This window comes from Ruditapes philippinarum, unplaced genomic scaffold (assembly GCF_026571515.1).
Source record: "Ruditapes philippinarum isolate M1 unplaced genomic scaffold, ASM2657151v2 ctg15939_1_1_1_1, whole genome shotgun sequence".
Classification (NCBI taxonomy): Eukaryota; Metazoa; Mollusca; class Bivalvia; order Venerida; family Veneridae; genus Ruditapes; species Ruditapes philippinarum.
In genome coordinates this window covers 9717-35635 of record NW_026864765.1, presented here as the reverse complement: position 1 = coordinate 35635, position 25919 = coordinate 9717, and the positions used below count along the sequence as shown (strand labels likewise).

At 34.3% G+C, this 25919-nt stretch overlaps 1 protein-coding gene across 1 annotated transcript; it reads left to right on the top strand.

Moving 5' to 3' along the window:
• Nucleotides 1–1148: 1148 nt before the first annotated feature.
• On the top strand, nucleotides 1149–21133 carry LOC132726726 (exportin-5-like; the record flags this gene model as incomplete). The annotated part of the gene is made up of 15 exons (XM_060712081.1): nucleotides 1149–1280; nucleotides 2234–2340; nucleotides 7368–7460; nucleotides 8022–8121; nucleotides 8578–8643; nucleotides 9079–9188; nucleotides 9995–10095; nucleotides 11158–11254; nucleotides 11805–11941; nucleotides 12459–12556; nucleotides 12870–12916; nucleotides 15527–15618; nucleotides 16297–16430; nucleotides 19971–20627; nucleotides 20690–21133. Coding segments are annotated over 15 exons (2415 nt in total), but the record flags the coding sequence as incomplete, so codon positions are not given.
• Nucleotides 21134–25919: the final 4786 nt, after the last annotated feature.

Here is a 25919-nt window from a genome sequence, read left to right as displayed (position 1 = left end):
CGGGGGTCATTGATTTTCCCTATATGCATATAGTAAAAACTTAAAAAATCTTCTTTTAAAGAACTCAAAGAGCTATGGCTAAGATATTTAGCATCAAACATGTTCTAATAGGTGTCTACCAAGTTTGTTCAAATAAAAAGCCCTTGGGTCAAAATTGCACCGCCCCGGGGGTCATTGATTTTCCTTATATGTGTATAGCAAAAACTTAAAATCTTCTTTGAAAAAACCCAAATAGCTAGAGTTTAGATATTAAGCATGAAACATCTTCTAGTAAGTGTCTACAAAGTTTGTTCAAATAAAAGCCCTTGGGTCAAAATTGGCCCGGCCCCAGGGGTGTCATTGTTTTTAACTATATGTGTATAGTAAAAACTTTAAAAAAATCTTCTTTTAAAAAGCCCAATGAGCTAGAGCTTAGATGTTTAGCATGAAACATCTTCTTATGGGTGTCTACCAAGTTTGTGCAAATAAAAGCCCTTGGGTTAAATTGGCCCTGCAACGTTGGTGGGGGGTTGGGGGGCCTATATACAGGTGAGCGACCTCAGGGCCATCATGGCCCTCTTGTTTCTTTTTTGGTATTTTTCAACTCACCTCTTTATAAATAATAATGATCAATTAAAATGTTTTCACTGTCATTTAACAATTGAATCATGTATTGTTCTAAAATATCTGTCAAAGTTAATTATGAAATCAGTATTTCAATGCATACATGATGGATGAGGAAGGGGGAAGGTGTTAGATACATTGTAAGTTTATTTTTTTATGACAGTTTAGACGTGTGTTACTGTCAACACATTCTTTATTTTAAGGAAATATTGGAAACATAATCATAAGAATAGTTTAGAATTAAAACTCAGCTCTTGATAGGCGAAATGATTTAAGATATAATGACTAAACTCGACCCTTGAAATTTTTTAAAATGTTTGTAAATTTAAAACTCATTTTTTTTTATTTCATTTAAAACAATATTTCCTAATGATAAATTTTCCAAGCAAAATCTAGTGCTATAAAATGTGGACCAAACTTTCAAATAATTTGATGAAAGCCTATATTGTTATGTCTTAACCAAATATTTGCAAAACTATCTCTTTTCTTGTGAGAATTTGTTAATGTACTCATTGAGAAATTGTATTTTTAATTTTCTATTTCAGATATTTTCAGCTGTTGTTTTTAACCTACCAGGTCAGACAAAGTCTACAAGAAGCAAGGCAGTTAAGAATGTGAGACAGCATGCATGTTCTATTCTTGTCAAAATCTGCAAGGAATACCAGGATCTTGTCTTTGTAAGTGTCCATCTGTTTGGTCTGTAGAGTAGATTATTATATCTACCTATCCAGCTATAGATGATGTCAAATTGTTGTCTTGTTTGACCTTCATTCAGAAAATATTCATAATGACCTGGCCTAGTGACTATAAGTACAAAGAATATTTTATATTTGTGATATTTAACAGTATCTTTTGCAGTAATCGACCACACTAGCAAGTTGTGTCTCCATTAATAGCAATTGTTCATCATGCCGAATGCAGTGTGATAGTTTGAAAGCATCTGTATGTAATGCCTGTCACTAGATTATCTGAAAGTCTTTCACATAGTTAATTAGCAAAAATACAGAAAAAAAAGCGATTATTGTGCTTTCAATTTTTCGTTACCATTTATGCAATACAGTAAACAAAAAACAATTCAATTGTTAATCATACACTTGAATTTTAATATGAAATGGAAGGAATTTATTGCTATTTTAATATATCTTTTCAAAGTAATCTATTAACAAGAAACACAATTATCTTGAACGTGATTTTTCTGCAAATTTTATAAAATATTTGTCCTAAAACAGAAGGATTACAGTGTTAATTTTTTATTAGTTTGATTATTTGAAGAGTATGAAGAGCTATTGATTGTATTCGCCTAAACATAGGTGTTGGGATTGAAGTCCACCAACCCACTGACTCACAGGGAAGACTGAGCTTGCCCAGCTGTGTTGCCTCATTAAATAAAGTCATTACTTACTGACATACCCCTTATGTTCTCCAATGTGAAGAAGCTATCAAATGACATTGCAAAGGTTCTACTTGTGCTTTCTATTGCCTGAAATAATACACAAAGGCTAAGAAATACCTAAGGCCTTTATGTACCAGTAATAATTACGCTTTGCATAAATCAGTCAGTTAATCAATAAATTCGTCAATCAAGCAATAAGTCAATCAATGTGTGAAACATTTAACCATATATTTTCAGCCGGTTTTTGATGAGTTATTCAACCATATACAATCTATCAGTAATGATCCAGATAATTTATCTCAGATGGAGAGATGTATTCTGATGGAGGCCATGATACTTATTAGGTAATCATTTCTACCTTAACCTTTTGCACCGTCCGATTAGCTCAATAGGTAGAGCATCGGACTGTGAATCTGGTGATCTGGGTTTGATTCCTGTGTGATGCAGGTCACTTTGGTTGTGATTGATAACGAAATCTTTTCTACAGTCCCCATTGTACCTCTGCTCTTGTATGTACAGAAGTTATCAGTTCCTTGCGAAAGTGAAGGCAACTAGTACTGGTAACCTGCTTGACAGCCTGCCCAGGAACAATCAGGTGGCTGAACTGTGCTCTGGTAAATTCAATGTTGCTAACTGCAATGTTCTTGAGTGAAAACAATACCACCACCACCTCAACCCTTACCATGATGAATATCTTAAACTGACTTGTCCATCTTTTAATCTGAACAAGACCATTCATCATTTTAAGATAGAATTTCAAAATGATAAGTACCTAGGCAGTGTTTTACTAACGTAAGATTTGCGTAAGTTTTAACTTACGTAAGATTTTTTTACGTAAAGGTGTTTTACTAAAAATTTGCGTAAGTAAGGATTTCATAAGTGTTTACATAAAGTTATGCTTAAAATTTGTTGACTTAAAACTTACGTAAGTAAGACTGACATCATCAATGAAGAATGGCAGAGAAGGATAGCTAGAATCACGGATTTATATTACATATAAATCCGTGCTAGAATTTAGAGACAGATGTTACTGGTAATATATTTTAATGGTGAAAGCGGCTCTACAAAAGTAAAGTCTAAGTAAGGAAAGGATAATGTGGATTCCTGACTTGTTGAAAAGGAAATTTAGTAAATATAAAAAAAAACATACAGTTGACTCTCAACAAGTCAAAATCGCTTTACTCAAAATTCCGCCTTAGTCGAATAATTTCTAAAGTCCCGTCAAATTTCCTTCTTTATCTTTGTATTTTAACTCCGCTTAGGTCAAATTTTGACTTACCGAGACTCCTGTTTAGTCGAAAAGAAAATTTGGTCCCGTCAATTAAAGTCCACATATTTTCATCTCAATTAGTCGAAGTGTGATAACAGCCGACTGATCAAAGGTCGGCGACATCAAGGTAAGATGTTGTCACTCGTGATTTACACGTTTCATAGTAATTTTTAATTGCCGGTCATCATGTATTATTAACACGTCGTAAAAGTGTCTTTAATCCGTTTCACGACTTAATTGGTTTTAACAGTTAGATAACTAAATTAAAATTAAATTACATTTCTTTAAAAAAGTTGACTCGTGCCAGTCTGACGGGTGTTAGTCAAATAACAGCCTAGTCAAATAACAGCCTAGGCATTGATGTGTATTATCAACGTAAATGATATTTGTATAATTAATGTTCCGTCATATTGCATACATTAATTTGTACTTCCGGTTCACGATAGTTGCTAATTTCGTTTTCGTCCGATGATCAATTAAATCAAATATAATTGTGTGTTAATGTTTCACTATTAATATACATGTATTAAATTTTGAATGATATATTTTTGTTCATTTATAATTTGTAGTTGATAGTAAATTAAGTAATTTACCGTCACTTCAATGGTTAAATATTGCAGCATTGCCGCTAACAACAATAAGAAACCTACTTCTTTGCACATTCAATCAGGTACATGTATATACATGTACGAAGTCAACGTAATGGCGGTAGTTCCACGTTACTCGAATTCCGTTTCTCTCCAAGTAAAATACCTAGTTCCTTGGATTTCGAGTTACCGAGAGTCAACTGTATATGGAAGTTGTCCTGTCAGCTTAAATAGGAAAGCCTTTTAACTATTATATTCTTCCCCAAAAATATACCAGTGCCCCATACCTCCCTTAGTCGTGGTTGAGCTCGACCCCATGTATTTTAAATCAGTTGTAAAGTGTTTTATATTATTTTAACATGCTAAATATAGATTTATTGAGAATTTTATAAATTACATATAATGTTAACTGAAACTCAGTAAATTTAATACTGTATCAACAGGATAGGAGAGTATCTAAATTGATGGTGAACTTTATATGTGCATTCAATTGTATGATTTGCAAATGTACATAAAAGTATCTGTTTCAGTTGTTTTTATAGAAAATATTCAGATATCATTACTTCACTAAAATACTTACAAGTTACACTGCAATGAAGACTACAAACTTAAATAGCTTTTCCTGGAGGCTATAAACAGCTTTCACAAGTCAATCAAGTTCACTTACGAAGTCGACACAGAAACGGCTCACTTTTTGGATGTTACAATCACAAAAGACTCTAACGGGTACTTAAACACAACGGTATACACGAAACCCACCGACGCTCACCTTTACCTCCATTATTCATCATATCATCCAGATCACCAGAAAAATAGCATACCGTACAGCCAAGCTGTCAGGATTAGACGCATCTGCAGCGACCAAATAGCATATGAAGAATGCACAAGGAAACTGGAAACCAACCTAACAGCCAGAGGATATCCATTACAGTTAATTAAAAAAGCTATCAAAAAGGCCTCTGCACTAAATCGAGACGAGCTACTTCTTCGTCAAAACAAACCTATTATAAGAAAAACAATTCCATTCACGTACACATTTAATCCTAAAAATCCACCAGTTAACAAATTGATAAACACGCTCAAAAATATTCTATACGAAAACGATACGACTAAATTTATTAAAGATACAGCAATTTTAGCAGTCCAAAGACAGACAACTAATATAAAATCGATTCTTGTTAGATCAGCATTACAGGTACCCTCAAAAATCAGCGGCAGCTACCCGTGCGGCGAAAAATGTTATGCATGCCCATTTATGGCCAAATGTAAGGAATTCAAAAGCTCGCAAACGAATAAAACCTACGAGATCAAAGGCAACTATACTTGCAAAAATATGAGTATTATATATTTGATTACATGTAAGAAATGCAATATCCAATATGTAGGTCAATCTGGTAACTCATTTAGAGACAGGCTCTATGGACATTCAGCTGATATACGCGCTAAAAACAACGTGAAACCGGTTTCCCGTCACTTTTTGACGCACGACGTCACGAACATGAACGTTGTCATAATACAAACAACAACAAAAAACACGAACGTCAGACTTAGAACTGAAGAAGTTTGGATACGTCTTTTGAAAACCAAACAACCAGAAGGTTTAAATATCATTCAGTAAATCAAATATGGAAGTATATACAGCTAGAAAAGCTACGACAGATGACATAAATGCGGAAATCAATGAAGAGCCAGCAGTATGGGACAGAATATCACGTAAGAAACAGAAGAGGACAAGTACAGCCAACTTCATGAGACTATGTGACATATGTGGATATATCTCGACAACATCCTCCATGTTTTACAAACACAAGAAGAAACATGATCAAACTGAGAAAGAAAAAACAGAATACGAGTGTAGTTGGTGCCTAAAAACATTTTCCAGTAAATCCAACCTCAAACGGCATGCAAGAAAATCGATGCATATGACGGAAGTGGAGCTACAACAACCAAAGAGAGCAAATAGAACACCAAAACCAACAGTGGAGAAGTATGATCCGGAATTGAATTATAAAGTGACCCCTAGATTTAGGATCATTGAAGGAAAGAATCCAAGAACAGAAACAAAACAACCCAAACAAGAAGACGTTGAAAACTGTAAAATCCAGGTACTAGATCTTATTACACCCATAGTTTCACCAAATAAAACTCTCCATGATACAACTCTCTGTAGAGACGAATATGGACAAAATAGCGAAAGCAACGAACTAATCATTAACATTGGCAACATCTACGGAATTTTTCAGAAGAACGACAAATGCACGTGTAAACTGTTTTATCAATAAACTAACCAAGGACTTGGCACAGTGCCAATTACCAAAACGTTCATGTTACTATATATAGTAACATACGTCATTTACATATCATTTTGTGTACTTTAGCTATATATTTTCAATGTAAAATTGTCCTGAAGAAGGTCTATAGTGAGACCGAAACCGGTAGACCATCATTAAAAGCAGTTAAACCTACCCTGGTGTTGGTCGTTTTGCATCTCCTATATCCCGCTTTTTCTGTGTTTAAATAGCTTTTGTTTTTGTGTGTGGCATTTGTGTGTCATCTTTTTTATGACTAAATACAATAAAAATAAATAAATAACATAACAAATAAATAAATAAATGAATAAATAAACAAAAAATATTTAAAAATGTTGGTTAAGTGATTAAGGTATACATTTCATATAAAAATGAGAATAAAAAATCCACATTTTCACTTGCGGACATTACAGTTCTTTCACTTCTCAAAACAAACAAAAACCCTTTAAATATCCTCTGTGATGGATCAACTGTGGTTCTCCTTAATGCTCTTTAAATACATTTATTTAAAATCGAGAGAAAACCCTGCGTGATTGATGGTCGTTGGCACATATATGCACTTAAAATACAAATTGCACAGCAACATTCCTGAGTGTCCGTAGATGCACTATGAAATTCTAGTTTAGCCTTGTTTACAACGCTTCTTTATTAACTTATTCTTAAAACCTCCTTTGAAGAGTTACGCACGATTTTAACGTAAGTTTAAGAAAAATCTTACAAACATTTTGTGGAACACGCTTACGATTTATGTAAGTTTAAACGTAAGCGTAAAGTTACGATAATTCTAACGGAAAAACTTACGCAATGTTAGTAAAACGCTGCCCTACTGAATAGCATACAGTGCAGAAATTGATGAAACGGCATAGATGATCATGGTCTGCACTTGTCGCATTGTCTGGCATGGGTAGATTCAGTCACTGCGGGCAGGCGGAAGAATTAATACTTGGTATCACTTATGTAAAATATTTACCAAATTCTTTCAGTTGCAAAACACAGCTAATCAATATTAGTAATATATTCTTGAAAACAAATTACTGCATAATATCTTAAAAATTTGTCAATGTCATTTCAGGGTAATTTATTTAATTTAGTAACAATGCATTTGTTGTAAACTGTATTTTATATTTATTTTAATATAGCATATATATACATAATATTTATGTAACTTAAGTCTTTAGAATGGTTGTAATATTTTTGTGTTTCAGTAACAACTTCAACAATTTTGAGAAGCAGTCTGCATTTATAGAGGAAGTTTTAAAACCAGTCAAGGAATTTTGGTCATCTGAAGAATTCAGAATGTAAGAATAAAGAGTGAACCATGTACAGTACTGTAGAATTCTTTTTTGTTAATTTTTTTATGACTTTCGAAATGAATAAGAAAAAAAAGTTAACTGGTATGTAGTTGAATCAATTAGTGATAGGAAATATCTACATATGAAAAGGAATCTCTATGATAGACAGTTTTGTTCAAATTTTGTAAGAAGTTTCATATTACATAGTGTATTGGCATATTTATAATTTTTTTCGTTTTTTTGGGGTTTTTTTGCCATCTTTTGAGATACAGTGTTGAGTATAGCATATGTAGTGTCTCTGTCTATATAAATGTATATGAGTGTTAATCATGTCAGTCAAAAAATTTATCAATCAATGATGGTCTTTGAAATTACTTAGCAGGAATGTTATCTAGCATTAGATTATATACCAGTAATGTACCTGAACAAGTCAAAGGTCAAAATCTTTTTTGGTACATTACTGTATTATTTCTTGATCTGCTTTAAAAATGTTTTGACATAATTATTTACCAACATTAAATAATGTGTCTGGCAGACACATTTCTAACCAATCATGTATGTTCACAGGGCATTTTGGTCAACAGATAAATTTATGTCCTATGTTGGATTAGACCAAGCCCCTGTGGAACCTAGCTCTGCAGATACATGTGGTATAAACCGATCTCATGTAAGTATTATTATCTTTTCAATCAGTTTGTTTGTTTTCTGTTGTTTTTTTTACGCTTATTTTAAAACATATTTTGATCATATTTTGGCAGTCAATCCACCTAACCAGCTTTTCAGGATAACTACACAGTAATTACTATTTCTCAGCAACTGACCGACTATTCATCCATCATGGTCTCTGAATCAGCCGTGAGAGACAAATAACCATTAGACTCCATGACTGAGATCAGTTGTCATTCAAGGCCCTGGATTACTAATCAAATTGTCTCCCTTTTGACCTATGCAGGCGAAATTCTTTTGAATGAAATTACCTAGGTCATGGTTTAAGTGTTACTAAATTACCAGAAGTAAAATTTATTTGAATCTCTTATTTAGTAGTATAAGCAAGAATTTCTTGTATTTTCCATGATTTTATGTCATGTTTTTTTGCAATTTTATTTCGAATAATATATTTCAGATTAGCTTTTGTATTCACACAATTCTAGCTGTAATCAAACGTAGCAAGTGGCCAGTTGATTTCAAGGTTAGATTTTTGTATTACTAATATTTTCACAAGTACATTTTAAATGAATCTTGTGTATGAGATAGGTAATATTAAGTGGTTTAATTGTTGCACGGTTGTGACGTCATTTATGTTATACAAACATAGCTTTAAGACGTACTGAATGTTAGCGTTACACTATAAGGGCATCAATGAAAAGACGATTCTTTTTCTGTAAACAGTTCTTATTTTGGCTGTGTAATACATTGAATATTATATTTGTGTACTGTCATTATTATATTTATTGAACCCATTAACTAGAATATTATGCAAGCCAATATAATTTTATTAAATTAATTCAATAAATTAAGTTTTGAACCTACACTCATTCATTATCCTTTATTTATACGATGGTGGATATCAGTTAACTGAACTTGCTATATGTTAGTTCTAATATATTACTATTGATTTATTAAGGCTGCGAAAGATGGTGGGTTTGTAAATGTAAACCAGAATGACTTTATCATGCGTAACCCAGCAACCGCACACATCACCTGTCTGCTAGAAAATGTTCTTGCTCTTCTCAAGTAAGTTCTAAATAGATTTTACTTTTAAAGATTGAAAAATTGTGTTGTTTGTTTCTAAGATGACTATGGATGCTCTATAAAATAATGTGAAAATGACTGTTTTATACTTCAGTTGCACTAGAATTAAAGTGAGCTAGAGAAATGTGGTTCTGATATCTGGAAGTCAAGCAGATATTATTCACTTTAAGGCAATTTCAGTGTTACTATATGCTGGTATAATGGACCTTTCCCGTTTTTCATAGCGGAACATTAAGCCCAGCTTTTCCATTCATTGCTAGATCAACTGCTCACAAACAGTATCACAAACAAAACCATGTGTTCTTTTGTGCAAACCAGGTCAACCAGTGACTACGTATTATCTCAGTGTAGGGATTGGATAACAAATTTACATAAAACTGTATACACTGGAAAGATCCATTGTTCATCTGGTAAAATGTTCTTGTTATCAATCCGGTCAGCTCAATAGGGAGAGGATTAGATTTGTTAACCAGGGCTTGCTTGTTTGATCCTGGGCATGGCAATATTTCACGTGACATGTGATCTTGATCAGAAGTCTATTGGCCATTTGTCTCTCTCCACAGAGTTATAATAATAATTCACTTGAGAGAAATTGATTGTTACTGGATAACTTGGACTGCTGAGATATTGATAATTTTAACTTGAAAAAAAAAAAAAAAAGTAAACCATTTCAGAATTTATACAACAAATGATATTTATATACTTCCCTCTGAATAGTATTACATTTATAAATAGAAAAAAATACAGAAATTATAAGAAAAGAGAATCATAAATAATGTTTATTTCAGGGCCATGAATATGTTATTCTGTGAGAATTACATGAAACTGTGTCATCCTGATTACCGAAAGGCCTACTTATTACCAGACAATGAGATACTATCACTCCTAGGTAATTTTGAAGAAAAAAATGCAAACTCTTTGCTTGTTCTTGTCTATTGAGAATAGTATGGCTATCCTACTCATCTGTGCATTGACATTACACTTTGCTCGAGTTTAGCTTGCAGCTTTACATGTAGCTTCATGTTTGATCAACCACTGAAGGTATTTGTTCGTAACTTCCTTCACACATGTATTTGGGATTATCATTTAAGATTACACTGTCCAAGGCCTGTAACTCTATCATGGAATTTGAGTGAATTATAGTCCTTCTTGAACTGAGGAAATTCTTGATTAAAGCTATGTATGTAAGATCAACCTCCATCATAACTACTGAAGATATTCAGTTAACTTTGAGACAATAATTGAAGATTACTCTCTAAGACCCAGCACAGAATTTGCATGAATTTTATATATCCTTTTGTGATCATGGAGAAGTCCTGTTTATTGTTGTGTGTTCAAAATCATTCTCCATGCTGACTGAATGTTTTTGCATAAAAAACTATTCATGTTTATTGGATTGTGACTGAAGGACCAAAAACCTGTAACTCAAGTACAGTTTTGGACTGAATTATAGCCCTTTGTGTAATAATAACTCTGTCATGGATTTTGAATGAAATCATCCTGTCTATGAATATCTACATTATCCATGCTCTTTGTTTTACTATCAAGCACTGAGAATGTTTAGTCAAGTGTGCAGTCCTATTGACAGCTGTTGCGTATTTCCCTGAAAGGTGGCATCAATACAAGAGAGTAATTTTTGTGTATTCAAATATTTTTTCAGTTGTAAATGCTGCATGTTTATTAAATTTTTTAGGAAACATTCTATCCTGAAATATTAGATAAAATTTGTCAAAATACATGTAATTAAAATAACCCTCATTCCACTTGATACAAGGTATAAGTGTGCTGATAAAAAATGTAAATTCAATAAAATTTTACATTTGAAAAGTCACATGAATTAGTACTACTTTCTCCTTCTTGTCTTATATTTTTAATTTAATTTTAATTATTTGTGAAAACTTGTTTGTTAATGTATATGTGTGAAGGTTAACAGCATTGGCATATGTTACAGGAGTACCTATGCCACATGTTGATGACTCGAGTCGTATCAGGAGTAAACAACCTCTAGAAAGAATGCAGAATTTTCTCACAATTTCGTATGAAATAAGGTAAATATGTGTACAATATTGCGGGAAAAATGAAATGATGCCTAATCCTATTTAACATCGTTTGGTTATTAATGTCATAATCTTGAGGATCCCTTTAACAGTGAAACCAGTAGATTTTGTTTTTCATTATTACAACAGTTTTGCTAATAAAATTACAATGTAAATTGGAAACAGCATCGCTTCATTCTTTTTTCCCTGCTATTTTTTTTATCTGTACTTCAATATAGAAAAATATATAGGATTTTACATGTATTGTCATCTCATGTAGACCCATATTAACCAAGTCTTTGAAATATTGTAATGGAAACCTGGGACTAGAGTTTATAACCCATTTATTACTCATTGGCCAATTATGGAACCATCTTTTTCATCTGTTGCTTTTTGGCAATAAGTACAGTAATAGTGAATTTGTATTTTGTATAGAAGTCAAAATACTACTTTGTTTGCATTTTGCTACTTTAATGACAAATTGTGTCACATTTTTCACAACATTTTACAGGTAACAAGAATTAAGATTTTTGTCAACTTATGTAATGTTGGTTTATTTCAGTTTCCATATTCTGGGCAATGCAGGTCAATGTCTAGGAAGTGAATTTTATGCCATACCAAACCTAGCCGAGTCTATGATACAGACTGTGTTATCAAATCTTGAAGTTTTACCAGACTATAGACTGAGACCCATCATTCATATCCTTTACATAATACTAGGGATAAAATTTGTATTTGTTGAAATCCAGTCTATTCAAGCTACATTGTCATTGTCATTATTTTAAAAGTTGTGTAAAGATATTATCAGGAGCTTGGAATTATTGAGTGATGTCAGGGGGCTTCAAAAATTTCATATTTTTCACTATATCAAGTTCAGACCTTATCAGGGACTTGAACTTTATGTAGCTATGTTTTGGGCAGCTGATACGTATTCAGGTTCCCTATTTATATAAAACTTCCCTGAGGTGGGGGATGTTGGTAACTCAGTTACAAATTCTTGTTTGTTAATTGATAGCAATGGAGACGAGATTAAATCATTATATTTGTTTATTTACTTTTGAAAATTTGTTTACTGTAATGAGCATTTTCTAAATTTTCATAAAAATCGACATGAACCTGGAAGCCTCCTGCATTTGAAGCATATGCCAAATTATTGCATTAAACTCTCTCATTGTAATTGACATTCATTTCATTGTACTCCTTAACCCTACATCAAGTGTTTTTCTGAAGCCATTCATCAATAATTGTCCTAGTGAGTACTACAGAGTGGCAGTGCTACCAGTGTTAGCTCATGTGTGCCCATTTATGTATCTGGTTAGTATATATGTAACCATCATGTTAAAAATCTTCAATGTGGAGAAAACTATTCATCATTTTTTTGGGAAAATTTCAAAATATTTACTGATTGAATAGCGAACAGTGCAGTAAAATATCTGTACATACTCTTAAGTTTCCAGATGCACATATATCTTAATGTAATAAATTGCATTTTAATGAAACAACAACTACATATACTATCTACAATGGATAGCTCATTACTTACAACTTGATCAAAGAAACGAAATATAGTCAAAACTACATGTATATGTTACTGTTTATGAACAATATTTTGCTTGTTTTCTTTCAGAGGCTTGGGAAGAAATGGAAAGACATAAATGAGAGATGTCAGACAAGGTAGAGACAATTTTCGAATATTTTTATGCCTCAATTTTTAAAAAGCATACTATGATAAATATGGTGATCTATTCATACTTCATGTATGTTCTATTATCCTTGTTCTATCAAATTTTGGGCAAGGTATAAGCTGTGGTTTACGTTACTTGGAAGGGATATTGCTCATAGCAAGTAGATGACTTTTCTTGGGGGCTTCTGTGGAAGAGGGTTTTAATGTCATTGACTTCAAACCACTGCAGAAGGTTCAAGTCCCAAGAGAGACTGGATTGTTTAATGTAGGGATGTCATCTGGAGCCGAAACGGCCATCCGGATATCCGAATCAGACATCCGGATACATCCGGATGTTCGGATCGTTGTTATATCTTAGTTGTCTGATATGACATATAACCGAATGTCAGACATAATCCCCTTCGGACAAAATCCCCTTCGCTAACCCGGACAAAATCCCCTTCATGGGTGGACATAATCCCCTTCATGTTTTTGAAAGGCTGGACAAAATCCCCTTCACTACCCGGACAAAATCCCCTTGTTTCATAGGTTTCTAATGTATGATTATGCTCCATAAAAATTGATGAATAATGAACTTTTGTTTTTTTATTTATTTATAATTATATATGTATCAATAGTTAATCTTTATTTAGTTTAGAAGTTTTCATTAAAATTATGGTAAATTATCAACTGCATAACACATATTTGATTAGGAAATTTCTTAAATTGTTTTAAATTGATTAGTATGAAAAACATTTTTATTAACAAATAATTGTTTCATTGATTGTATAAGTTGATAATTCTTAATGATATATACTATCAATTGTTACAATTTCTATTGATGAAAGAGTGATAATTTAATCAAACCAAGATCACTGCACTGCTTGATTGATTGTTATGAATGCTTTAACAAAGCAATTTTAATGTGATTAAAATGTGCTACAATTGTAATTGAATGTGCTTTTCTGCTGAAATAATTTCTACTTATTTATACATTAAGATATTTACCACACAGCATAATGCAGTATGTCGCTCTCATACCCCCTTTATAAACCGAAAATTCCTCTGAGGGGGATTTTGTCCTAGGTAGCAATTTTATGAAGGGGATTTTGTCCACTTCAAAATTTCACACATGAAGGGGATTATGTCCACCCATGAAGGGGATTATGTCCAGATATACAAAAATACATGAAGGGGATTTTGTCCGAAGGGGATTATGTCCGTACACCCATATGACCATTTATTCGCGACCCTTTTAAAATTGAAATATTTCGGTTTACTTCCGTATTAATTGAATGTGACATATCAAAAATTGTTCGTTATTGTTTTATTTTTTTATATATAGAATACGACTGTGATCAATAAATTTAGTGCGTATGGTACTTACGATTTCAAATGAAATGAAAACGAAAATCATCACCGATTGTCTCCTCAATTAGTGCTATAATACACAATAACACTCGCTCACATTTGTGAAAACAAAATAACACCCATAAAAAATTAAATATAATGTTTCCATTGTTCAAAAACACGCATACAATTTACATACAATGACCTTTGACAGGCGTGTAGCCGGCTTTTTAAAAGAATCTGCCAATCTTTGATGTTTACCAACATGTAGCCCTGGCTGTTTGATTCGCATCATCAAACAAGTTGCCGAAACTTACACGAATTACACACATTTTGAGTTTTCCTTAGTGAAAAAAAAACTAAGAAAAAAAATGTTTTTTTAAAAAATTCACATGTTTGATTAATATTAAAGGAGAAAGTTATTTTGTCGGATAATTATAGTATCAATTTCAATAAAATCTGTGATAATAAACATATTATTATTCGTAAGTGCATTTCTTGATTTGATTATTTTATTTCTGCAGATTTTTCATTGTCTCAAAATAAGGAGTCGACGGGTCGGTAAGCCGAAATATATATAAAAATGATAGCCTAATTAAATAACTTAAATTTGATTAACAACGTGTGTCATACCTGACTCGTAATTATTATAGTAATTATTGATTTTTTGTGGTCTGCAGAGATTATGATGTGTATTGTCAAACTGAGGTACAATATACAATATGGTGTCAACACCATGTCTATGTCGATTATCTCAAGGCATGTATTTATCACATTTTCGCAATATAAACGAACATGCGGATCGTAAAATCGGCTCCGGACACCGAATCGTGATCCGAACGTTTGGATATCTGGACTCCGAATGACATCCCTAGTTTGATGTGAGGAAGATATCCAGCTAGCTTACAGACTAATGAATCAGTTTGTACTTGAAATATTGAACAAATGCCACTTGGAAGTTTTCCTTCACTGTTAAAAATGACCTTAACAATGTTGATATGACCTAAAACCCAACCAAAAAATAGAATAAGATGAAGAAAAATACTCCTAATGATTTCGAGATCAAGGTCTCAGCACATGCCAAATTTGGTAAAAATAAAAGTGGCAAGGTCTTTAATAAAAATAGCCTGTACATATGTATAAAAAATTTAGATAAATAGATTATTTAAAGAGATTCAAAGACACGCAAACTTATATAATAGTATGTCTTATGCACCTTGCCTTTACATGAAGTAGGGTATAAGTAGAGAACATTTGTTGTTTTTTTCAAGAAAAGATACAGATGATGACAATCAAGAAAGTCAAGAAGTTATAGAAGAGCAAGTCACCAGGCAACTAACCCGAGAATATGTTGAACTATTAGGTAAACTTTGCTAAAGTTTTCTGGATTATTCCTAATTTAAAGGCTTTAGGACTTAACAGGCTCTCAAAATTAAAAACTATGGCCAATTACCTTTAGAAACTGTAATTTTAATGCAACCCTTTGTAGAAGCAGGGGATGAAAGAAATACAGGTAAATATTAACTGAATTGTGAAAAATTATGACAACATGATAACTACCAGTAAACAAGGACCATTTTTCCATTGTCTGCTCTATGATGACAAGTTTGAAACAAGTTAATGATTTTCACATATTTGCTTTTGTGTTTTCCCAGGATATCCCCTTTTCAAGAATTTTAATACTCAAAACAGCGGGTGTTAAAAACAGTGTAGCAGCTGTAAAATGTTGTCATAAACTTTATCTGAATGTAATATTATATTTTTATGTTCTTTCGGGGTCATTGATTATTATCTTATAGGTATTAAAGATTGTATGTTGCTTAAGCCGATAGTTGGGGTGTGCTGCAGATGGAGGGGATTAGGGGAGGGGTTATTTGCTGCGGAGAGACATGCTGTACTTTTCGTGATATTTCATGAACAAACTCAATTTACTGGAGGTGATTATTTTCATTGCTCTTGAAGGATCTCCCTTTTTTCCTGATTTTTTACTGATACATATATAATTTTTACACATTATAATAAAGATATATTTTATAAACAGGAATTATATTCTATAAGAAAAGGAATAAAGAAAGTAATGGGGCAGGAGGAGACAAGATGTGTGACGATGATGAGTTTCAATCTCCAAACAGACCCGACCTTGGAGAACTAGGAAATTTATGTCTTAGCATTGATGTATGTAATAGTAAATATATAATCCATTATCTCTTTAACATGCTTAATATCTTATATATATATAATATCTTAGATAGACTTGTGCATCTTTAGATCTGGACTCAACCATTTGTCATATATATGGAAAATTTCAAAATATGTACAGACTGAATAGCAAACCGTGAAGATCAAGATCAGACAATTGATTTTGGTCTGAGCTGGTTGCATAGGTAGAATCTGTTAAGGAATAGATGAATGCAAGAATAAGTTGTTGTTTTTTTGAAAACTGGATTAATATACATCTTATCTGAAGTCATGTGACATGTGACATATTAGATACTTGATTGCTCAGGCTGTTCACTAAGGGAATTGTATGAAGTATATTAAAATATATATCTCTGGTTCTTCAGGATCATTAATTATAGTGTTAAAAACTGCTTGTTGAAGCAACTTGCTTTTACCCAGGCCATCATGCATTCTGTGATATATACAAAGTCTGATCAGGTTATGTACTGTAGACTGCTTGATTTTAGAATTTTGATAACCTTATCATTCATTTTTAACTTGTCTGTTTTGAAGAAAAAACCTACTGAAGCTATAACGATGGCAGTGACATTGATGTGAAAAATTTTTGATATAGCCCATTTCTTACAATATGAAACTTGGAATACTTGCTTGTCATGACTAAAGGCAGTTGTATGACAAGTGACATAATTCGGAAAGCTATATTTTTGGAGTTATGCTCCTTTTTATCTTAGAATTAAAGTGGTTAATAGTTGAGCATTAACACTGTACAGAGTGAAATGCATGACTCCATGAAACAAACTTGTAGCAAACATGCTAATGATCCAGTTGAAAATACTTTATCAATAAATATTTGTCCATTTTTCAATCTGGACAAAACTTTTCATTTTGTGTGTGTGTGGGGGGGGGGTTCAATATATGTACTGACAGAAAAGCAAACTGTGTAGATGTACCACCTGATCTTGGTCTGCACTCATTACATGGATATATTCATTCTCACTAACCAGATAGAAAAATCCTTAAATGTTACTAAAAATAGCGGTGTTGGAAAATCTTATCTCACATGGGCTTATCTCACACTCAACGTGCAGCAGTTCTAAATAATACGCGATTCACTCCTATTTTAACAAAAATTAAACGTCAAAAGGTCAAAATGTATTAAAAATTTGTAAGCTAATCTATTAAATTGTCTACGGAATCAAAATAGATTGATATTAACTTTCACACTGCAATGAGTCCTACTTTACCTAGATCCGCCCTTTCCAATAACGATCTGTTACTAAAAATAGCACACTTTAAAATATCGAAACGTTCTTCGTAAAATCGGATATTATGACACTTTGCCTGAAAAACATTCATGTTTTTTGTTATGATAACGATGCTTTTTGATGACGAATCTCATTTTGATATATTTTAATTGAATATTCGGCCAAAATAACCGAAAAAGTAGAAAAATCTTTGCAAACGGTAAACGCTTTTTTGTCAACCATTGAAGTATGGACTGAATTCCTTATAAACACTTATATTATGGCACTTTCCGTTTTTAATATCGATGTGTTTCATCATGATAACCTTGCTTTTTCATGAGGGGTCTCATATGAATTTATTTTCATTAAATTTTTCACACATAAACTTGGTCAGAAGAATTTTTTGCGGACGTACATAATGCTTTTTAATCATAGAAAGTCAGGCGCCTAAGCCCCGCCCCCTTTTGAAAACTAGGTACGTTGAAATAAAACAGTTTTTTCTTTATAAGAAAATAATTAAATAGATCTATCATTGTATGAATAATTCCATACAAAAAATAAAGTAAATGCACAAGTTTACGCAGAAAATAACCTTATTTATTATGGAAGATTCCACTACGTCTGTTTTAATTTTATTGATTTTCATAATAAACAATTTATTTTTTGAAAAATTTGCAATAGATCGCCATAGTGTAGTCAGGTACGGTTTGTCAGCGTACGGTATGGTACGGACATATACAGAACATTATTGTGAAAGAGTTGTTCCCCTTCGTATTACATGTACGCCATTTGTTGCCGATTCTTTAGGCAATATTAATAAACTACAAAACTCATATATTTGTGTGTTTCTATACCGTTAAACCTTACTGGCGTGGTGGCAGCGGTGGGATAAGGACTCACTCTCAATCTGCAACCCAGTAATTTGCGGACACTGTTGTGGACATTTCACGTCAAAATAAGTGCACAAAAAACGGATAGTTCTACTCTACTGCGTAGTGACAAAACACATAAACATTTACAATAATGGCTCAAGTACGTGCACCCAAGCAATGGTGTTTGACCAAACAAGAAACTATTACATCGTTCGAGTCTTGGAGACAAAATTTACAATATACTTTGTCCCTGGATCCCAATTTTGGGAAACAGGACGTTTCGGCCCCAAACCAAATCGGCCCCAGTCGAAAAATCGGCCCCTGGACGTTTCGGCCCTTTTCCGCGAGACGTTTCGGCCCCACTATAGACTATAGTATATTGCTTGATTGATTAACAACAATTAATTTAATAACAATTATGACACTTTAATTCTTTAAATAATTATTTATTATCTTTTGATCTCTTTAACCAATTAGATGTACGTTAATGTTTTTAAAGGTGACATTTATTTTATTAGATTTCTACCAAAGGTACATCAGCGTGCTAGCATTTGGATAATTATAAATATTTTGATAATCATACAAAATACTGGGAACAGGCAAAATATGAATGTCTCGAATGTCAATTTAAGATGAAATTTTATTTGTAGTGATATGGAGGGTGCACGAATAACCGACACTATAATTGTTCTGTACTTGTATTTTTGTATCCATCAAACTCGTCACTGTTAAATAGTTGTTGATGATAATTTAATGTCTGTCTCATGTGTTGTTTTGTGTCTTGCTTCTTAATCTTTCAAATAAAATATTATCTATATATGTTGTAAATAATTGTTTGTTTGTGTATTATATTTTTTCAAATAAAGTTTATGTTCTGTTCTGTTTGTATTTATAAAATATTATCTATATATGTTATAAATAATTGTTTGTTTGTGTATTATATTTTTTTAAATAAAGTTTATGTTCTGTTCTGTTTGTATTAATGAAATATTATCTATATATGTTGTAAATAATTGTTTGTTTGTGTATTATATTTTTTTAAATAAAGTTTATGTTCTGTTCTGTTTGTATTAATAAAATATTATCTATATATGTTGTAAATAATTGTTTGTTTGTGTATCATATTTTTTCAAATAAAGTTTATGTTCTGTTCTGTTTGTATTGATTACTTTTCCCCTACTACTATTATAATCTAGTTTTTATACAAAATGATTAAATATATATATTAATTGATTCATTTAATCATTGAAATGCTATTAATATATCGGTTTAAAATACAGTACATATTATGGGGCCGATTTGGTAAAGGGCCGAAACGTCCGGGGCCGAAACGTCTTGGGTAGTTTGGGGCCGATACGTCTTGGGGCCGAAACGTCTCGAAATCCAATTTTGCACCGTTTCTAGTTGAGGGATTTCAGTGGGAGCGAAAAACAAACACAAACCCAGAACGCGGATTTACTGATGATGGCGAATCAGTTCCTGAGGCAAAGAGGCGCACAGCTGCACAAAAAGTGATTTATCTAGAACTCATGTTAGGGCAAATTGCAAACTTCTGCCCAATAATTTCTCGTAACACTATCGTGAAAAATGCAACGTCAATAAAAACTATTTGGCAGACAATTCGTTTACATTTCGGATTCCAGTCAACAGGAGCACATTTTCTGGATTTTGACAGTATACAACTTCAACCAGGAGAGAGACCAGAGGATTTATACCAGCGTTTATCAAGTTTTATCGAAGACAACACATTAAAGAAAGATGGTGGCCTATCTCATATGGGAACTGTACCAGATGAAGACGAAGAGATTACCCCAACAGTCGAAAACTTGGTTGTATTAACATGGTTGAGATTAATAGACAATCGTTTGCCGGCACTAGTAAAACAGCGCTACGGAACAGAACTTCGTTCAAGGACTTTAGCCACACTTAAGCCTGAAATTTCTCTCGCTTTAGACAGTTTGCTAGACGAAATACATGCCGTAGCTGATGCAAAAGTCATGCGTTCTGCTTTTAAAGGTTCTAAAGACAACGGAAAATTTCGATCAATCTCTCGTGCCACCCTTCGTGTCCCTTATGTAAACAAGCTGGCCGAAGATCATTCAATCATTTTCTCAGCAAATGCAAATTCTTACCTGAGGAAGACAAGCGTTATCTTTCAAGTGTTCGTCAAACTGTCTCGGACGAAACTGCGGGGGATCCGGAAATCGATCAAGAGTCTTACGAAGATGACAATCAGCAATCTCAATGCTATGGTATACATTCGGCTACTTCTAGACGTGTAAGCACCAAACAGTCTCCAACATTAAAAACATTTTATAAACATTTTCCTCTGAATGTTACCCTAGATACTGGAGCAGAAATCAACATGTTGAAATTGTCTGTTGCACACTATATGGGAGTACCTATTAAGAAAAGCAATCAACGTGCACTCCAGGCAGATGGTTCCACCCCATTAAAGGTGGCTGGCGAGACACATATAGTTCTTACTCGTGGCGAACAGAGTTTAACTGTTGAGGCATTAGTGGTTGAAAAACTTAGATGTGGATTTACTTGGTGGAATACCTTTCATGGCAACAAATGACATTATGGTTAGACCTGCAAAGCAACAAATTGTTATTCATGTTCTGATACAGTGTTTTATGCACCAGAGGTACTGACTCGGTTTCTCACAGTGTTCGAAGGACCCAAGCTTTTGTCCTTAGGTCAAGTTCCAATATGTCTTCAATTACATGGCCGGGATCTTACCTGGAGGTCACTTTGCCAGACAACATTGATCCAGATGGCACACTTGCCATAGAGCCCAAGTTCGGAGCATCCAGTAACAAACAATGGCCACTTCCACAAGTTATTGAAGCAGTGTCTGGTAAAGTAAGACTACTGAATTCAACGACCAATCCCATCCATGTGCATAAAAATGAACATGTTTGTCAAGCTCGCCACACTGTGACTCTTATGATACAAAAGCTCAAGACTTTCAAGACACACCCCTGGTTCGTACTTGTCATGCCAAGATGACTACCAATAATCATTTCTCTGATACCGTATCAGTTGACCCAGATGCTATACTACCTGAAAATACTCGCCAGTGTTTCCAGAACATCTTAGAGCAATATGATAGTGTATTTGATAAGACTCTGTCTGGATATAATGGTTTTTCTGGGCCATTTAAAGCAGTTGTTAACATGGGCCCTGTTCAAACCACCTCAGCGTAAAGGACGCCTACCTCAATATGCAAGAGATAAGTTAGTTGAGCTACAAGAACACTTCGATGATTTAGAACAGCAAGGAGTGTTTTCGCGCCCAGAAGATATCCCAATTACAGTTGAATACTTAAACCCTTCTTTCTTGGTAAAAAAAGGTCAGGGAGGTTTTCGGTTGGTCACAGCGTTTGCTGATGTTGGTCGTTATGCTAAACCTCAGCCTTCACTCATGCCAGACGTAGACACTATACTTCGTACAATAGGTCAATGGACATACATAATAGTAACTGACCTAACAAGCGCATTCTACCAAATTCCTTTGTCGAAGGAGTCCATGAAGTATTGCGGAGTAGCGACACCTTACAAAGGCATACGCGTTTAGACAAGATGTGCCATGGGTATGCCAGGCTCAGAAACAGCATTGGAAGAACTCATGTGTCGTGTGCTAGGTGATTTATTGCAAGAAGGTGTTGTGGCGAAACTTGCAGATGATTTGTACATCGGTGGAAACACTACAGACGAACTCCTTGCCAATTGGACCCGTGTATTAGATGCTTTACAGAAAAACAACTTGAAACTGAAGCCCACAAAAACCATCATATGTCCAAGATCCACTACGATCCTTGGATGGATATGGTCCCAAGGAAAATTTTCAGCAAGCCCCCATCGTATAGCTTCTCTTTCGGCTTGTCCACCCCCTCAAACTGTCCATGGGTTACGATCATACATTGGCGCTTACAAGGTGTTGGGTCGTGTTCTACCTGGTTGTTCGCAATTGATAGCTCCACTCGACAACATTACAGCTGGTGGGAACTCTTCAGACAAAATCGTTTGGGATGAAGCCTCACTTAAACATTTTCAAAACACTCAGTCAGCACTAAATTCAAACAAGTCAATTGTCCTTCCTAGACCTACAGACCAACTTTGGATAGTCACTGATGGGTCAGTCAAGAAACGTGGCATTGGCGCTACATTATACGTTACGCGGCATGGCAAGCTGTTACTCGCTGGATTCTTCAGTGCCAAGTTACGAAAACACCAGGTCACTTGGTTACCTTGTGAGATAGAGGCTCTTGGCATTGCAGCCGCAGTCAAGCACTTAAGTCCATACATTATACAGTCCAGTCAGCAGACGTGTGTGCTAACAGACAGTAAACCGTGTGTTCAAGCAATTGATAAGTTATGTAGAGGCGAGTTTTCTGCTAGTCCAAGAGTGACATCCTTTCTTTCTGTTGTTAGCCGATATCAAGTACATGTTAAACATCTTGCTGGTTCTGCCAATGTCCCATCTGATTTTGCCAGCCGCAACGCACCAGAATGTGAAAACCCTACTTGCCAAATATGTACATTTATTCATATCACTGAGGATTCTGTTGTTAGAGCGATTAACATAGAGGATGTACTTAACAGTAAGAGCCGCTTACCATTCACATCCAGATCAGCTTGGAAAGATATTCAGTCAGAGTGCCCAGACCTTAGACGCGTTCATTCACATTTATTACAAGGCACTAGGCCTTCAAAGAAACTAACAAATGTTAAAGATGTCAAACGTTACCTCAACTCTGTATCTATTGCCAAGGATGGTATACTTGTCGTAAAACATACTGATCCTCTTGTGTCTTCGGTTGACCTAATTGTCGTACCCAGATCTGCCATTGATGGTCTTATCACCGCCTTGCATATCAAACTTGACCATCCATCAAAACATCAAATACTACAGGTTTTGAAGAGACATTTTTTATGCCTTGACATGAGCCAAGCAGTTGAAAGAGTATCTGACATGTGTCATAGCTGCGCGTCTTTACGTAAACTACCAACAGGGTTTTTGTACTCAATCCTCAGAAGACCCTCCTGAGGTAGTAGGAATGAGTTTCGCTGCAGACGTCATGAAACGTAATAAAACAGTTAAGTACTTGTGTTAAGAGAAACATCAACTTCATACACTGTTGCCTCCATAGTAGAAAATGAAAGAAGAGATACTATAAGATTCCTTAGTATGCCTGTGCACTGAGTTACATCCAATTCATGGACCTCCTGCTGTCATTCGAGTTGACGCTGCTCCATGTTTTACATCTTGAGAGATGACGCCATACTCCGTCGTCTGAATATAACCTTAAGATATTGGTCGCGTGAAAATGTTAACAAAAACCCTGTAGGAGAAAAAGCAATTCAAGAGCTTGAAGATGAGATCATACGTATTGAGCCAAGATGGCGGTTCGCTTTCTAAGGTTCAACTGGCGATTGCTGTCGCGAAACTGAATTGTCGCATCCGTCGTGAAGGATTATCAGCTAGAGAGTTGTGGACGCAAAGAAATCAGTTTACTCATGAAAACTTCCTATTTCGGACAGAAATGTTATTTCTCAACAGTATCAGGCACGTTTAGAAAATCACAGTGCAAGTGAAAAGTCCAAAAGCTCTAAGTCATTTGTGAAAGCCTCTCATGTTAGTGTAGGAGATATAGTTTACTTATATTCTGACAAGAATAAATTACATTCAGGCAAAGATACCTTGTAGTGTCAAAAGAGATGATTGGTTTTACATAAAGAAGTTCATCGGTAACCAGTTACGCGCTTCCTCGTATAAAGTGAAACAAAACGAATGTTTCCGCGTTCCCACAGAAATACAAAAATTTTAATCTTTCTAAGTGCAAAATTCCAGCAAGACAATGATAGCGACGATATAGACAGTGACATTTCTGTTCCGCAGGAAAACGTTCATATTCCGCCTTCATTAACTGCACCACTAGGAGCTACAGAAATGCCTGAAGTTCAGAGTCCTCGAGTGTTAGTGGAGAAATGGACACACATGAACCTGACACTGAAACATCTCTTAGTCTTACTGACAGTACTAACTCTAGTTTAAGTTATACTAATGAGGGACTGAATTACATTCAGAAAGACCGCAGAGGCTCCGCAAGCAACCTAAATACCTTGATGATTACATTACATAGACACATACATAATTAATAAGTTACCATTTTAATAACTGTTTATATCATTGTTTTTTTAAACGTTTATGGATTTGATTATTAAGAGTGTCTCAATTATTAGACTATATTTCATCACTTAGTTTATCTTAAAAGGATATGTATACGTTAATAAGTTAAATTTCAAAAAGAAAGAAAGGTAGCGCCATAGTGTAGTCAGGTACGGTTTGTCAGCGTACGGTATGGTACGGACATATACAGAACATTATTGTGAAAGAGTTGTTCCCCTTCGTATTACATGTACGCCATTTGTTGCCGATTCTTTAGGCAATATTAATAAACTACAAAACTCATATATTTGTGTGTTTCTATACCGTTAAACCTTACTGGCGGATATTAAAGGAATATTGATAATTTTCAAATGCATCAATTTTTTCACCTTAAACGGTAAAATAATGATAGAAAAATAGAAATATCATGTAACTTTGTTATGTACTTCATTTGGTGTAATTCCCCAGAGCTAAATCCGTAACGTACCGGAAAACGGTGTTTTCGAAAAGGTCAATGGGCGTAGCAAGTAGATTCACTGATATTTGTGTGTTCAGGTGAGTGAGAAAAATAATCAACCATTGGGTTAGATAGAGGATAGGGAAATCCCAACCCTCGGGCAATCGGTTCCATCGGGAACTCGCCAAGGCTCGTTCCCGATGGAACCGATCACCCTCGGGTTGGGATTTCCCTATCCTCTATCTAACCCAATGATAGATTCTATTAGTCTCTGCCAGCATGCTAAGAGTTTATCCACTTTGAGCAATTCACATGAATGCAATAACCGCTAAACTATTTGAGAGGCGCCATGACAAAACCAATGTAATGCGTTTGCGACCAGCATGGATCCAGACCAACCTGCATATCCGTGCAGTCTGATCAGGATCCATTCTGTTCGCGTACAAACCCTATTACAAGTAGAAAAACTGATAGCGAACAGCATGGATCCTGATCAGACTGCCGCGGATGCATGCTGGTCGTAAACGCATTACTTGGCTTTGTGTGAAGTCGGCTCATTATTTTATCTTTAAGTCTGTATGAAGTCAACAGTGATATCCATTGTTTCCGACTATGCTGATGGATCACACCCACCTGTAATAAATGCATAGCTTAAGCAAGACCCAATCTAAACAGGTATGTATTTTTACATAAACTACAGTTTTTTGTCACTTTTTCCAAATTCAATATAGGT